This window comes from Onychostoma macrolepis, chromosome 07 (assembly GCF_012432095.1).
Source record: "Onychostoma macrolepis isolate SWU-2019 chromosome 07, ASM1243209v1, whole genome shotgun sequence".
NCBI lineage: Eukaryota > Metazoa > Chordata > Actinopteri > Cypriniformes > Cyprinidae > Onychostoma > Onychostoma macrolepis.
In genome coordinates, this window is record NC_081161.1 from 21,793,587 (window position 1) to 21,809,086 (window position 15,500).

The 15,500-nt window shown below is 36.1% G+C and overlaps 1 protein-coding gene across 1 annotated transcript in view; it reads right to left on the bottom strand.

Moving 5' to 3' along the window:
• Positions 1-2,134: 2,134 nt before the first annotated feature.
• bean1 (brain expressed, associated with NEDD4, 1) overlaps positions 2,135-15,500 on the bottom strand; it is a 50,353-nt gene continuing 36,987 nt past the window's right edge. The window contains exon 6 of the mRNA XM_058783182.1: positions 2,135-5,809. Within this exon, the coding sequence (XP_058639165.1) occupies positions 5,440-5,809 (370 nt within the window). The 3' untranslated portion in view covers positions 2,135-5,439. The remainder of the gene's footprint in view (positions 5,810-15,500) is intronic.

Genomic DNA, 15,500 nt, shown 5'->3' on the forward strand with positions numbered 1-15,500 from the left:
CTAGTATATAATGTAAATTAAACTACATCATAGGCTACATGTGTTTCATAGGCGTACACAAATAATATAATACTGTGATTTTAAACTCGTGTATTCAAACTTTATTTAAGCAACAATGGTGTAGTTTTGAATGAAAGAGTTTGGTATGTAAGGTATGCTTATTTTTTATTATTATTTGGCCCACTTTATCTAACACATTCAGCCAAGGTGGGCCAGCAATATTTAAACACCTTACAAAAAAACTAACAAATTAAAAAAAAAAAAATGTTTCTTTGCATTTTATTCCCCTTTAACTGTAGAAACAAAAACAGCAGGAATTGTCCCAATAATGTTTGTTTCCATTTAGTGAGCGACCTTATCATTTAGAAATGAAAATCTTACACAGTCCTCCTTTGAGGTGTGGCCACACCCACCAGTGTCTTATTGCATCAACCAAAACTATTTTATCATTTAGAGAAACAGTATCCCTTTAATTAAGAACCATTGTTATGCTCTGAAAGTGCAAACCCGTTGAGCACAGTACAATCAAACTTAAAAGGCCCACTTTACCTGAATTAACTGTTTTCAGCACAGATAATTATAAGAAATGTCTCTTGAGCACCAAATCAGCATATTAAAATTATTTCTGAACGATCATGTGACACTAAGACTGGAGCAATAGCTGGTGCCATCATTAATAAATTACATTTAAATATGGCTATATATTATGTACTATATTGACACATGAAAAAAAAAAAAAAAAGTATCCTGAATACAGAAATATTCATATTACACGATCATAAGATGCACAAAATGTAATAAGCACTTTTGTCACCAAATAAAGAGCTGCTGGCTCTAGAGAATAACAGGAACTATTTCAACGTAAAATTGGAGGAATCTATTCTCAGAATCTCACTTATTTTACATTATCTGACCTGAAAATAGTCAGATGGTAAAATTCACATTAATTACAAGTGTCTCATTCATGTTTAAACTAACCTTAAATGGTTGTACTTGTATTTCTGTACTGTAGTTAGTGTGATAGAGTTGTGTGTATGACCATGCCTATCAGCTCTGGATGAAATGAGCATTCCTCTGGTATAGTTTAATAGAAGTGGAGCTCTGGGATAAGAGGCTAATTAAGGGCAGAGCTATGGCACAGGCCATCTGTTCAGGATGCTTTCTTTGAGCCCACCATGCAAACAGGCAGGAGAGAGATACATGTCCATATCAGTGCTAGCGAGAGGCTCGTAATGCATTATGAATGACAGGAGTCAATGAGCAAAATGATTCAGGAAATATTCTGTCCATCTGGAAGCCTTTAGTGTACAATCAACATCTGTTACTAAACTGCACAACATTCTCTAAAACTTGCCAGCAGTAACTGTGCACAACAAAACCCTACATTGATGTTTTTCGAAACTTATTATTTCAAAATTCTCCCAGAAAGGATCAAAAGATGGACATCTTGATAGATAGAAGTCTTGTGTTTTTATTTATTCAGAGGATACAGTGGTAAAGGAATAAAGACTCTAATACAAAACATACATCAATATCTGCAGCTCTATGAAACAGCATTATCACTTTGGACAACCGACCACAACATAGTGACAGAGAAATAACACATTTGAGATGTATTCATTAAATGTAAGTCAACATTTACAATGGGTTTCGATGCTAAGGTGCTATTTTGGTGCAAGAAACATATTCATGTGGTCTAATGAAACTGCTGAAATAGTTTAGCACACAAATGTAAGCCAGTTTAAAGTGATTTTCCTGAACATCAGCTCACTAAATGCAGCTAAAATACACAAAACCCTAAAACCGACAGAAAATAAATACTATGTGACCAATGGGGAAATAGATCTTCATTGAGAATTTGGCAATATTCCTTTAAATCTGTACTGTATGTGTTTATTTTATCTTTATGCACACAGAGTTGCTACAGCCTTGCTAACAAGTGTGAATTAAAGGAATAGTTTATCCCAAAATGAAAAACCGCTGAAAATATACTCAAATTCACCTACATATTGGATGGCCTTACTTTATCAGAACAGATTCGAAGAAATTCAGCGTTCAATGAACAACAATCCAGTCGATAAACCTTGTGAAGCAAAAAGCTGCGTGTTTGTAATAAACAAATCCATCTTTAAAATGTTTTTATGAGTGAGTGAGTGAAGTGACATACGGCCAAGTATGGTGACCCATACTCGGAATTTGTGCTCTGCATTTAACCCATCCAACGTGCACACACACAGCAGTGAACACACACACACCGTGAACACACACCCGGAGCAGTGGGCAGCCATTTATGCTGCGGCGCCCGGGGAGCAGTTGGGGGTTCGGTGCCTTGCTCAAGGGCACCTCAGTCGTGGTATTGAGGTGGAGAGAGCGCTGGACATTCACTCCCCCCACCTACAATTCCTGCCGGCCCGAGACTCGAACTCGCAACCTTTGGATTACGAGTCCAACTCTCTAACCATTAGGCCACGACTTCCCACAGTGAAAAAACTAACAAATTTTTAAAAAAAAAATGTTTCTTTGCATTTTATTCCCCTTTAACTGTGGAAACAAAAACAGCAGGAATTGTCCCAATAATGTTTGTTTCCATTTAGTGAGCGACCTTATCATTTAGAAATGAAAATCTTACACACTTCCCACAGTGACTTCCCTTTTAACTTCAGACTCTTGTTTCTGACTAAAATATGAATCCTCTATCTATAATATTGCTTCAGTGAAAAAGTAGTCTCGTCTGCACCGTTTACAAACGGAAACAAACCAAAACAGTTCTAAACAAATGGATTTTGATGTAAAAGGACATCGGGGATGGACTTTTTCAGCGTTATTATGGATTCTAAATTATATGGGCAGAAAATGCCTTAATGATGAATTTGTTTCTTACAAACATGCAGCTTTTCACTTCGTAATATTGGTAATTGATGGACTGGAGTCATGTTGATTACTTCTGGATTATTGTGATGTTTTAATCAGCTGTTTGGACTCTCATTCTGACGGCACCCATTCACTGCAGAGGATTCATTGGTAATCAAGTAATGCAATGCTAAATTTCTTCACATCTGTTCCGACGAAGAAACAAATTCTATCTACATCTTTAGATGGCATAAGGGTACATTGTCTGCAAATTTTCATATTTGGGTGAACTATTCCATTAGACTCAAGGGTTTACAGACACAGTATTATTATTACAGTGTGGTGGCAACAGCTAATACACTCATTACATCATAGAACATCTGGACCACATCTGGACCAGTCTTCATCTAAGGTGTTGACCGATACAGCTCACGCCTTTACAGAGCTATATGAGCAGAATGAGACAGGCTCGACATCTACAAAATTACCTTGTAATGCTACTTCAGATGTGTTGTTATTGGAAAAGTAGCCTGTGATGAGTATAGAATTTTTAACTAAACATTGGTGGAAGTCAAAAGTACTATAATATGAGAGTCCAAAGTTGACATCCATTCAAACTACAATAAATAAATAATAGTGGGCCATTTAATATTCATTTCTGCTTTGAGCTGCTTTTCACTACACAAGAAACGCATTCATGCATCAAATTCAATTTAAAAATCCCTTACAGACCCTCTTTTCTGTAAGTATTTACTTCCGTGCTGTGAGGGAAAGTGGCGAGAATAGAGGTGAGGTGTCATGCAGTGTCATTTCTGGGCAGCTTTTAAATATATAAATAAATATATGTATATATATGTGTGTTTTGGAATGAAATTTAGTTCACTTTAGCATGTTAATCTAACAGTCATGGTGATTAATAGGCACATTGTATATTAGAAACATGCATGTGGCGAAGCCATTGTGTTACAATGAATAAATAAAACAGGAAAACAGAAACAAATCTGATACATACATGTTTCGGAAGCACAGAATGTGTCCAGCAAGAACTATCTTATGTTTCATTTCATATTGACGTCGATGCTACAACGGCTTTGCAATTGAGCTACTTATAGTCTCAGCTCTTATGTTCTAATGTACACAGCATCAATGCAGTTTAGAAGAACAATTGTTTTACACCCTTTGGCGAAGTGTTCCCTAAAGCCCTTTCTAACTATAGTTTGTATTGTCATATGCATTGATATCACTTATCAGACATCTGCTGTTCTCCTAATAAGATCTTCAGATGCATTTGAGACTTTAGGAAAACAGTAGTCTCTGCAAACAGAAGGATATATAAATAAATCACAGTGATCTGTGAAATAGATGTAAAACAGTGGTTCTCAACCTTTTTGACTTCAAGCCTCTCCTTTGTCCAAGACAATATTCACAAGATGTTAATTGTTGCGTGTCACGTTGATTACTTGTAGATTATTGTGATGTTTTTATTAGCTGTTTGGACTCTCATTCTGACGGCACCCATTCACCGTAGATCATCCACTGGTGAGCAAGTGATGTAATGCTAAATTTCTCCAAATCTGTTCCGATGAAGAAACAAACTCATCTACATTTTGGATGTTCTGAGGGTTTGTAATTTTGAAGCATATTGAAATTTTTGAGTGAACTATTCCTTTAAGATTATGTTAATATAACTATATTTAAATCATATTAAGACTTATCGGGAAGCTTGGTTTAGGCCCCTAGTGGGCCCTGGCCCTCTGGTTGAGAACCACTGATGTAAAGGAGAAAATAAATCAAATGATCTGTAAAAAAGTATGGATTAAAAGCATATTGATTTTCTGATGACATTCAAATTTCTGTTAAAGGTAATTTCTCATCTTTGCTAGTTATTCTAGTTATTAAATTTACAAAATATCATCTTAAAAAAACTTTCAGTTTACAAAACGTAAATATAGTAGCCAACGTTTGAAGTGGATCAAAAAAGTTCATCAAAGTTGTCCTAAGACAAGAACGCATTTTGGTTTTAGGTTTTAAGACAACTTCGGATCCACTTCAAATGTTGACTAGTGTAGTTAAAACCAACCCAAAACTTGAACGAAAAATAGACCTGTTGGAAATACACAGTCACTCATGCAGGAACACATTTTCACACTAAAAAGAAAGATCAATTTCTATTCCTATGTAAATTTCTCTATTACGGCCCCAGGTTTATTAAGAGGCTTTCTGCTCTTTTCTGACATCCAGAAGGGCACATTTCAACAGTTATTGAAACTGGTGCTTGTGATATTTAAATCATCTATCAGTCTAGCAGTAAAAGAAGACACACGTTGACATCTAATTACACCATAAGCGAAAGACAAGGTGAGGTGACGCACAAAAAAGTGGTCGATAGCCCTGTGCTCTCATGGCGACTCCCGCTGTGTCACAGAAAACAGGAGGTGCAGTGTCTGTGTCGGCTGAAGTGAGAGGTAATTGTGGGCTCCTGCAGGTGTCAGTTTCAGCTCTCGACTCAGAAGACCCCAGCCACACAACAGAGTCCCTCTCAAAGCTGGTTTGGTACAGTGACGGATGAGTGAGCAGGAGGGGCCAGGATTACAGGATCCTGTGGGAAACGCTGTCCTGAGGACTGCTGTCTGCTGTAGTGTGTTTGAGCAGATCCAGGGGCATCAGAGGAAGAGGCTGGTTTTGTTCACTCACTACTGCCTCGTATGGGGGCGCCTCATCTAAAGGTAAGGCTGACAAAGAGATGGAGGCGATTGGCTGGTGCCTGAAGTCCTGTAGTCTGGTTGGGTAATGGGAAGAGCCACTTGCTGACACCCAAGAAGCACCAGCGAGCAGATCCTCCATCTCTCTGTGACGGTGTGGGGCGGGATGCTCCCGGCACGGGTCTGTGAGGGAGTAGGGGGGCGGATCGTCCGTTGGAACATATATCTGCGTCCCTTGTCCCACACACTCATCATAACTGAAAGAAAAGGCCATTTTGAAATAAATATTATTATATATACACATATGATTTCAAATAACATTTCAACAATATTATGTAATTTATGTATTTATCAATATACTATACTACAGTTTAAAATTCTAGGGAAGCACATAGTATGTCCTGCATACATGGTACGTCACATTTTATAACCACTAGAGGGCAGAAAATGTATTTATGCTAAGAACCCTGAAATATGATTATCTCCTTACTAAATACAATATAGTCTGTATGGGAAAATCATATAGTTTGATATTATGAAGTCAACCTGGTGTTTCCAGAATTAAATAATTGCATTTTATACTGATTTTATAAAACATACACAAAAATGATTCAAATATCATATGGAAAATACTACATGTAAAATACACTAAATAAATTGCTGTCAAAAAATATTGTGATTAATCTTATGATTTGTCATGATAGGCCAAGTTGTACTTTTTCTTTTCTTAGCACTCAGCAGCTGCAATGATGCACAAATAACATTCAAGCAATGATATAGGACACTAAAATGATAAATTAAACAATGTATGTATTAAGATTAAATCATCGTGTTGTGCATATTTAATATTTAAGTCCTTCGAAAGCTTTCTTGGACCCCAACCACCCAGTCTCTAGGGGGCTATGGGTCTCTAAGCCCTAGAAACTAAAAAAATAATTAATAAAATGAATACAGTAACATAACAATAAATATTATATCATATTTAATAAATTAAAGTTGTCAGATTGATGATAGTATTATGCATTTTTATAACTGCATTATGAATGAGGCGTCTAAATCCAGTATATTTACATAGTGAGAATATTTTTCATATGCTGTTATAACATCTGAATGCCAGACCCTCAGTATTACTGACATTTGATTTTCTTTTTGTTCCTTCCCACCACACCAAATTGCCAATTTCAGTTTCTCTGTGCGAGATCCTGCTGCACGGCAAACAAAGCTCCAGTGAAGCACATCAGATTTAAAGCCTGATGTGTCCATCCAAGAGAAAAGCAAACAAAAAGAGAGACAAAGGAAGTGAAATGGCCTACTTGTTTGTGTGAAGGTGAGTTGTGTGTGTGTGTGTGTGTGTGTGTGTGTGTGTGTGTGAGGTGAGCTACATTAACCAGGTTCATGGGTGCTTCCAGTAAAGTGAAGCAGTCTTATGCCTCTGACCTCAGCGTGAGCAGAGCACAGAGTGTTAGAAAGAGTAAGAGCGAATAGCAGCAGGGTAATTGGATCTCGGTATGGTTAACCATATCAGACTGTCAGTGAGAGCGGAAACGGGATGCTAGAATTGGTTTAAGCTGCCACCCCAGGCTTACACATGAGAGATGAACACAGAGAGGGCTTTATGGTGGGCTCAAAGATCTCTGTTATATACACATCTTTTTTGTCTACATACAAAAGATGTAAAGATGGGTTACGAAGATTTAAAAAAAAATAATAATACTATTATTTAGCAAGGATGCATTAAATGGATCACAAAATACAGTAAATATATTTGTAATGATTTTTTGCTATTTTTTATTTATTCTATTCATCAAAGAATCCTTAAAAATATGTTGACAACAAAATTAAGCAGCACAACTGTTTTCAAAATTGATAAGTAGAAATGTTTCTTGAGCAGCAAATCAGCATATTAGAATGATTTCTGAAGAATTGTGGCACTGATTCAGCTTTACCAACACATTCTAAAACATAAATTCAAATATAAAACATTTATTTTAAATTGTAGTAATTTTCACAATTCTTCTGTTTTTTGTTTTTTTTTCAGTTTTTGATTAAATGAATGCCGCTTTTGTGAGAATAAGAGGCTTCTTTCAAAAACATTAATGACCCTAAAACTCCACTTCATAATTTTCCAGAACTGACTGGAATCCAATATTTATTGAATACAAAATTCATACAGTACCTAATTTTCTAACACAACCCAAATGTTGACAATTTAAGGTACATGCTTTCAAAATGGTCACTATCTGGTATTGTATGAAAAAGAGCAACATAGAAGAAAAAAAACAATGCTTTGGAACAATTTTTATTTTTTATGTAATAAATATGAATTATAAATATATTACTTGTAAATAGATATAATAGTTTTTTTTTTTTAGTTTTTTTTGTATTTGCTCCCCAGATATTTAATTTATGGGCATCTTGTGGGTCATTCTCTCATGGAATTGTTTGTTGAATTAAGCTGCCATTTGTGGACGTGAATTATTTCTGATGCTTCTACAATCGTTGGCTATATAACAAACTGATCTATCAGCAGCAGCTGTATCGAAGGGTCTCCCATATACTCAGAGATCCACTCTCTCACCTCCTCCGTCAGGCTTCAGTGAGGTGATGAGGGCTAATTAACACACCACCTGCTCAACTGGAAGAGGTGATGATACCAGGGAAAACGGCTAAGCATGACAAAGACCCATTAAAGGAACGAGTAAACACCAAAAAAGTGGTTTAGATGAAATCAGTCTGGTTTCATTCTCCTAAAGTTTCTCTGTCTTCTCTTGTTTCTCTTCTCATGTCATGATGGTAATCATACACACCACATCATGAACACGAAAAACGCCTCTTCATGTGGACTCTGAATAACATCTGTGCTGCTTGAGGGTCATTCTTTATTTTTGCCTCTGCATCTCTAGTTGGCTGAGATTAGAGGCTGCTGATACATCAAGCAGTTGAAGTTATCAACCAAAAACAGATACATTTGTGTAAATGTTACAATTATTAGTAGTGCATACTAGCAAAAAATGTCAAAATGTCAAGGGTTAAAATCTATATAATGTATAAAGTAAACTAAAGTAAATGTATGTCAGTGTAGCAGATTGCAATTAATGTAGACAATGTAGAGTCACAAAATGTTTTAGTGAAATTATATCCAAAAATTGTTATATATTAGTGCTGTCAAACAATTAATCGCATCCAAAATAAAATTTGTTTACATAATATATGTGTGTGTACTGTGTATATTTATTATGTATATATAAATACAAACACATGCATGTATACATTTAGGAAAAATATGTTGTGTTTATATATTAAATATATTTATATATAATATAAAATATAAGAATATAAATGTATGAACGTAAATATTTTCAAAATATATACTGTATGTGTGTGTATTTATATGTAAGGGAAACAGGTCAGTTTAGCTCAAAGGGAATCATTTATGATTTTAAAGGGAATTTGAACAGAATCACTGTTTCACAGCTGATCACTGAGTCGGCAGCGATTCACTGAACGAGCCGTACAACATCAACTCTGCACTGGATATTAAAATCCAAAATATAGTGAAAACACTATTAAATAGCACAGTAACAAGATCGGCAGTTTAAGACATTAACTTGTAAGCACAAAACACAATATACTTCTCCTTTCAACATAAATAAGACTTTATTGGATAACTCTAAGACATGTAAACTAATCTAACACATGAACACACGCATTCACACATTCATACAAGTTGCAGAAAGAGAGAAAATGAGGAAAGGATGAGTTTATGAGAATGAAAATGTGAAATCCCAAGCTTATAGCAATATGTGCTATTGCATAGACCTGAACAACCATAAATCACTTATTGAGTTTCTCAATGAGGCTAAAATTTATATTAAATGCACCAGCTTAGCAAAAATCTGGAGTTTGTACTTGCGTTTCCTTTGTGTTAAGGGATTCCCTTTTGCTGTCGTCTTTGCAGAAAGGGGGTTTCCCGAGATTGCCGATTGATGATCATCATTGATGATGACGAATCATGTATCATATTCATGATTTCTATAATCAGAATATGATACATTTGACAAAGAAATGATTGATAGAAACGCTTAAAGCATGATTTTGTGTCAAGTGTGTGGGTTACATACATAATATGGAGTTATGCTTAGAAATCATTAGTTGCTCATAAGTCCTTTTAAGATGATTTTGGTGCATAAAATACAGTTTCTGTGCCATTCTGTGGACGTGAGAATGGGTTAATGGGTTAAATGGGTCAAAAAGGGTTTGGAAGTGATTTCAGTCTGGACTTTGTCCACCCAACAAAGTCTCCACTAATAATTTCCCTCATGTGAAGGTCATGATGTGCTGTGTCTTTGACCATCAATCTTGGTTACTTGCCCCAAATTTGACAATCTCCTTCCTGAGTTGGAATTATCAATAAGTGTTCCTTTTTTTTGTTAATGTTGTACGTTGTTATGTGAAAGAGACTTGTTGTTTAGGCTTGCTTCAGACGCATGGCACCAGGGTATCGTGGACAGATTTATGATGTTGTCGTATTGGTGGTTCTAACACCAATCCGATCGAATCTTAAATTGTCTGATTCGCTCTGATATCCTACATATATATATATAATAAATACACACAGTACACATACATATATTATGTAAACAAAAACATTTATTTTGGATGCAATTAATCACGATTAATCGTTTGACAGCACTATATATATATTTACAGTGGTTTACAGTTTTGCCTCCAGAACATGATTTAATTTCATAATGTTCATGAAACATGCAGATGGTTGCTCTGAGCATAACAAATATCATATGAAGCGAGTCGTACTGTTTTTTTTTTTATCCACTTTTAACTTTAATATTTGGTATGTCCACCTTTTGCAGCAATTACAGCAGCACATCTCTCTGGCCTCAATATATTTCCTGCGAACCTCAACACTAATGTTATCCCATGCTTTCTGCAACTCAAGCCAAAGGCTTTCCTTTGAATGTACAATAGATCTGTCCAGTTTATTTTCCAACTCGCCCCAAATTTGAGGTCCGGTCTTTGAGGGGGCCAGTCCATCATTTTCAATGTTCCAGCAGATTCCTTCCGTCATAGGTAGTTCTGGCAATAGTTCGTTTTATGGGTATACAGTGGGGAAAATAATTATTTGATCCCCTGCTGATTTTGTAAGTTTGCCCTCTTAAAAAGAAAGAAAGAAGGGTTTATCATTACTGGTAGGTTTATTTGAACCGATAGAGACAGAATATCAAACAAAAAATCCAGAAAAAAAGCAGCATATGAATGTTAAAAAAAGATTTACATTTAATAAGTCAAATAAGTATTTGATCCCCAAGCAAAACATGACTTAGTGCTTGGTGCAGAAACCCTTGTTGGCAATCACAGAGGTCAGATGTTTCTTGTAGCTGCTCACAAGGTTTGCACACATCTCAGGAGGGATTTTGGTCCACTCCTCTATACAGATCCTCTCTAAATCATTAAGGTTTCTTCGCTGTCTCTTGGTAACTTGGAAGTTTCAGCTCCCTCCACAGATTTTCTATAGGATTAAGGTCTGGAGACTGGCTAGGGCACTCCAGGACCTTAATGTGCTTCTTCTTGAGCCACTCCTTTGTTGCCTTGGTCGGTATCAGCATTTCTCTTCCTCCAAACAAGACGAGTCGAGTTGATGCCAAAGAGCTCAATTTTGGTCTCATCTGACCACAGCACATTCTCCCAAGCCATCTGATTCATTCAGATGTTTATTGGCAAACTTCTGACGGGCCTGTACATGTGACATCTTGAGCAGAGAGACTTTGCGTGTGCTGCAGGATTTCAATCTTTTGCGGCGTAGTGTGTTACCAATGTTTTGATTGGTCCCAACTGCCTTGAGATCATTAACAAGCTCCTTCCGTGTAGTTCTGGGCTGATACCTCACCTTTCTCATGATCATGAGTTGAGATCTTGCACGGAGCTTCAGACCAAGGCCAATTGATGGTTGTTTTGCATTTCTTCCATTTCCGAATAATCGCACCAACAGTTGTCTCCTTCTCACCAAGCTTCTAGCTGATGGTCTTGTAGCCCATTCCAGCCTTGTGCAGGTCTACAATCTTGTCCCTGATGTCCACTGACAGCTCTTTGGTCTTGCCCGTGGTAGTGGAGAGGTTGGAATAGAAGATACAGATTCTATGGCCAGGTGTCTTTTATACACACAGCACATAACCCCACAATGCTCTGGCACACGTCCCTGAAAATACTGCACTCAGATATACCATGGCGCCACTATGTCTAAGAATTACACACTTCGGCAGTCTCTCCTTCTAAACTTGGCAATGATGGCCAATGACTACATCCTTTGGACTGCATACAAATGCATTATGCAGTCTTTTCATTAGGTTGTACCTTATATTGTGTTACATTATAAGATTGATTCACAGACATACACAAAGCCAAACAGAAACTCCCCCTGCAGTGTAGCATTCGGAGTCCACTTCAGCCCATATACTAAGATAAACAAAACCACATTTTAATTTGTAATTCACTAAATTGTCATGGCAGACACCCAAATCCACTATCGTTTTATAAATAATACTGTTTTTGTGTCACAGAATGTTTTTTTTTTTTTTTTTTAGTTAAGAATGTACTTGTTTAGACTTAAAATATGTGGTTTGTTAATAAAGATAACGTCTATTTGAAAATTTGCTTCGGTGTTTTCGGAGACATGAGCTCCAGGGCGTCAGCGGGCGTTCAGCGCTCATAAACCCACTGAGAGCGCCTTACCTTGGCCGGATCTTCTGGAATTTGCCGCTTGCTCTGATGTCTCTATGCTTTCTAAGCATGAGATATAATTAGTTTTGAGTAAATCTCGCGGGTAGTCTTTGGTCTCATTAATCTATTATTTGTTCCAGAGCAAATAGTTTTGGCTGAGGGCAAAATCTCCTCACGTTATATTTTGTGTAACTTCAATGCTGTATATCAGAGCGTTGCCTTTGTACTTTTGACTGAATTGCCTAGCAAATTTTATTATTATATTATTATTCAATAAATAATATCTTATATAATTTATAGTAATATTTAATAATAGTGTTTAGTATTGGGAAATGGTGCGTGTTCATGATGGTGATTTTAGTTACATTGTTCCGCCATTAGATGGCGACAAGTGACTGTTTTTATGAGTGAGTCAGCACCAAATACTTTTATATTGAAAGAGGCTGAAACACTGTTCTAAACAAGTTATTTTTAGTTTTAACAACAACTTGTAAGATGCAGCCAAAAAATTTAACTAATGCTTTATTGTGAATATAAGATTAAGCTGAAGAACCCTGTATCAGATGCAGGTAGTAGTTTGCACAAGGTTTTTACAGACACTCCGTTGTTGTTTTTTTTCCACACTCGTGCCGTCCAACTTGTTGTATAAATGCAATATCACACTCGCAGCCATGCGAGATGGTTGTATATCGGCACACTGTGATTACCGATAGAACAATCACAGCCGTACTGATATAGTGTCATATCGCACTGCTACACGTGTGATATTGCTCACATGAACTTGGCTCTATGCATCGGCTGTTGATTGTATGTAGGCAGATCTGAATGTAAGCTTGCAGTCAATTGTAAGAAACATGCAGGGTTTAAGTGAACTAAATGTTTGAAAAAAGTCTGGCAGACGTCACCAAAGAGAAATCTTACATTTCACATAAATATATGCATGAGTGAACTGTTCATAATAAGATCCATAACAAACATTAAAAAAAAAATAATAAAAAAAACAAGACAGGGTGGATTTTACCTCCATGCTGACTTGAAAAAAGACTGAATGATTTCGACAGGTCATGCTGGATCAGGTCTAAGGGTTTTATTTATAGACTAGGTTCAGGATTCAACTTTAATTTCCATGTAGACCTCTACTCCTACAGCCTGATACAGTTGTGCTCATTTAAAGGTTCACAACACCTGCTGTGTCACCTGTAATCAATATGAATAAGACGTCTGTTGTTACCCTGGTTACCCTCAGTGGTGTGTTCCCCTGATCCTCATACATAAATAATGACCGTGATCGAGAATCCTCCATGTGCGAGTGTGTGCGCGAGGTGCTATCAAGATAAAAGCACATTCAAAATGTCGACGCCTGATCTGCGATGAATCACAGGAAAAGAATATGAAAGCTAATTTGGCTTTTTCTCAATGATAAGAAGGTATAGCACAGAGATATGTTAGGGCTTTCTATATCCCTCCGTGTGAGTGTTACATAAAGCTGTTCGCTCTCTTCAGAACAAGGTGAGAACTGTTTTGCACCATCCTGCTTCCTCTGTTAAGGAGCCAGGCTCCTCAGGGACCCCTCCACACACACTTACTGAGATTCCACCTCAACTGACAATAATTCATTAATCAGGCTATGCAAATGTCACAGCCCAGTCATGACTGTGACTCTCATCTCATCTATCCATATCCATAAATAATAAACAGCCTGCATTTGCTTTAATGTTTTGTTTTTTTTCACCCACAATTGTTGTTCCCAAGAACAAATATGAGCATCAGTTGTTTTTGCACCTTGGGCTAATGAAGCTCCCACTTCCCCAGAGAGTATAAACAACAACACCTGCAGATGACAGAAATATAGTATACAGTCTCTTTCATTCCACACCCAATCTTTAAAATAAATTTGTATAATAAAATAGCTAAACTTTAAATGCAAAAATAATATTATGCATTATATTAAAAATAATAAATGCATAAAATATATATTCATTATATAGTAATATAGTAAATATAGTAAATCAGAAATTATTTTAATATGCTGATTTGATGCTCAATAATTATCCATTATCCATTATCACTGGTACTCAATTATTAATAATGGTTCTTATTATTAATGTTGAAAACAATTTTCTGCTTAAAACATTACATTTACCATTATTATTTAATATGAAATATGAATCCTTTGTAACATTATAAATTACTTTACTGTCACTTTTGATCAATTTACTGTGTCCTTACATCTTTTACATTTTTTCTTATATCTTACTAACAGTAAACTTTTGAATGACAGTATCAAAAAAAATTCTGAAATGAAAACATATTAAGCAGCACAACTATTTTCAACATTAAACATAATAAATGTTTCTTTAGCACCAAATTAGCCCATTAGAATGATTTCTGAAGAATCACGTGACTAAAGACTGGAGTAATAGCTGCTGAAAATTCAGCTTTGCCATCATAGGAATAAATTACAACATTTTTTAATATATAAAAAAAAATAAAAGAGCAATGTGTTCAGTAAACCATTGTTAAATAATAATAATAAAAAAAACAATTTATGTTTAGTTTTTTCCTCCTGCAGCTGTACTGAAACCATACTGAACCGTGACGTCAAAACTGAGGTGCGTACCGAACCGTCATGTTTTATACCATTACACCCCCAATATACATGTATATATTATGGATGTAACAATTATATAGTTTGACGATAAATCATGATAAAATTCCCCACGGTTAGTATTACCGTTTCATATTTTAATTAGCATTAAAACCGTATTCGATTTCCATGATTTGAACAACTCACGATAAATAAATACTGTCCAGCATAAAGCACAGTTTTCAGTAACAGTCTCACGTGCGCAGAGTAGTTTTGTTTTGAGTGAAAACAGGGCGGAAAAGCTGGGAGGTTTTAAAAGAGTGCTGAGGGAATTATACAAAGGAATAAATGAATTAATTAATTATATGAATGTACATCTGAAGGTTCTGACTGTCTTCAGAAACGATTCGATGGCATTTTGTTTTCATCTTCACTCCACGTAATACCTAAAGGAAGTGTTCTTAATCGTAATGCTGCTTTGTGCACGGAGTTTACGGGAAACAGCTGTAATAGGTTGTTTGCAATCACGTGATTCTGATGACGCGCGAAATGCAGCTGGAGGGCAGGAAGTGATTTTTCTCCATAGGAATCAGTAGCAGAAACTCAAAATTCCTGTGTTTTGCGTT